This window comes from Penaeus monodon, chromosome 15, assembly GCF_015228065.2.
Source record: "Penaeus monodon isolate SGIC_2016 chromosome 15, NSTDA_Pmon_1, whole genome shotgun sequence".
NCBI lineage: Eukaryota > Metazoa > Arthropoda > Malacostraca > Decapoda > Penaeidae > Penaeus > Penaeus monodon.
The window spans coordinates 41,506,027-41,506,256 of NC_051400.1; the positions used below are offsets into that span (position 1 = coordinate 41,506,027).

The following is a 230-nucleotide window of genomic DNA, read 5'->3' on the forward strand; positions in this document are numbered from 1 at the left end:
GCAACATAGACGAAATCTTCAAACTCACGTAATTCATCTTCCTCATAACGCAGGTGAAGTTGCTGACCTTCGCCTTCACCTTATGTACCATTTTCTTGATGATGGGAGCAGTGTACAAGGGGGCCTCGCGCTTCTTCATACGGAGAGAAAAGAGGTCAGTTAATTACGGGTCTTAACGAGGTCGTAGCACAATCTGACGCTTAAATCGATATACATTATACTAATATTGG

General features: G+C 43.0%; 1 protein-coding gene across 1 annotated transcript in view; it reads right to left on the reverse strand.

The window, feature by feature from the left end:
- LOC119582182 overlaps positions 1-230 on the reverse strand; it is a 2,751-nt gene that overhangs the window by 1,313 nt on the left and 1,208 nt on the right. The window contains exon 4 of the mRNA XM_037930419.1: positions 29-150. Coding sequence (XP_037786347.1) covers positions 29-150 — 122 coding nt within the window. The remainder of the gene's footprint in view (positions 1-28; positions 151-230) is intronic.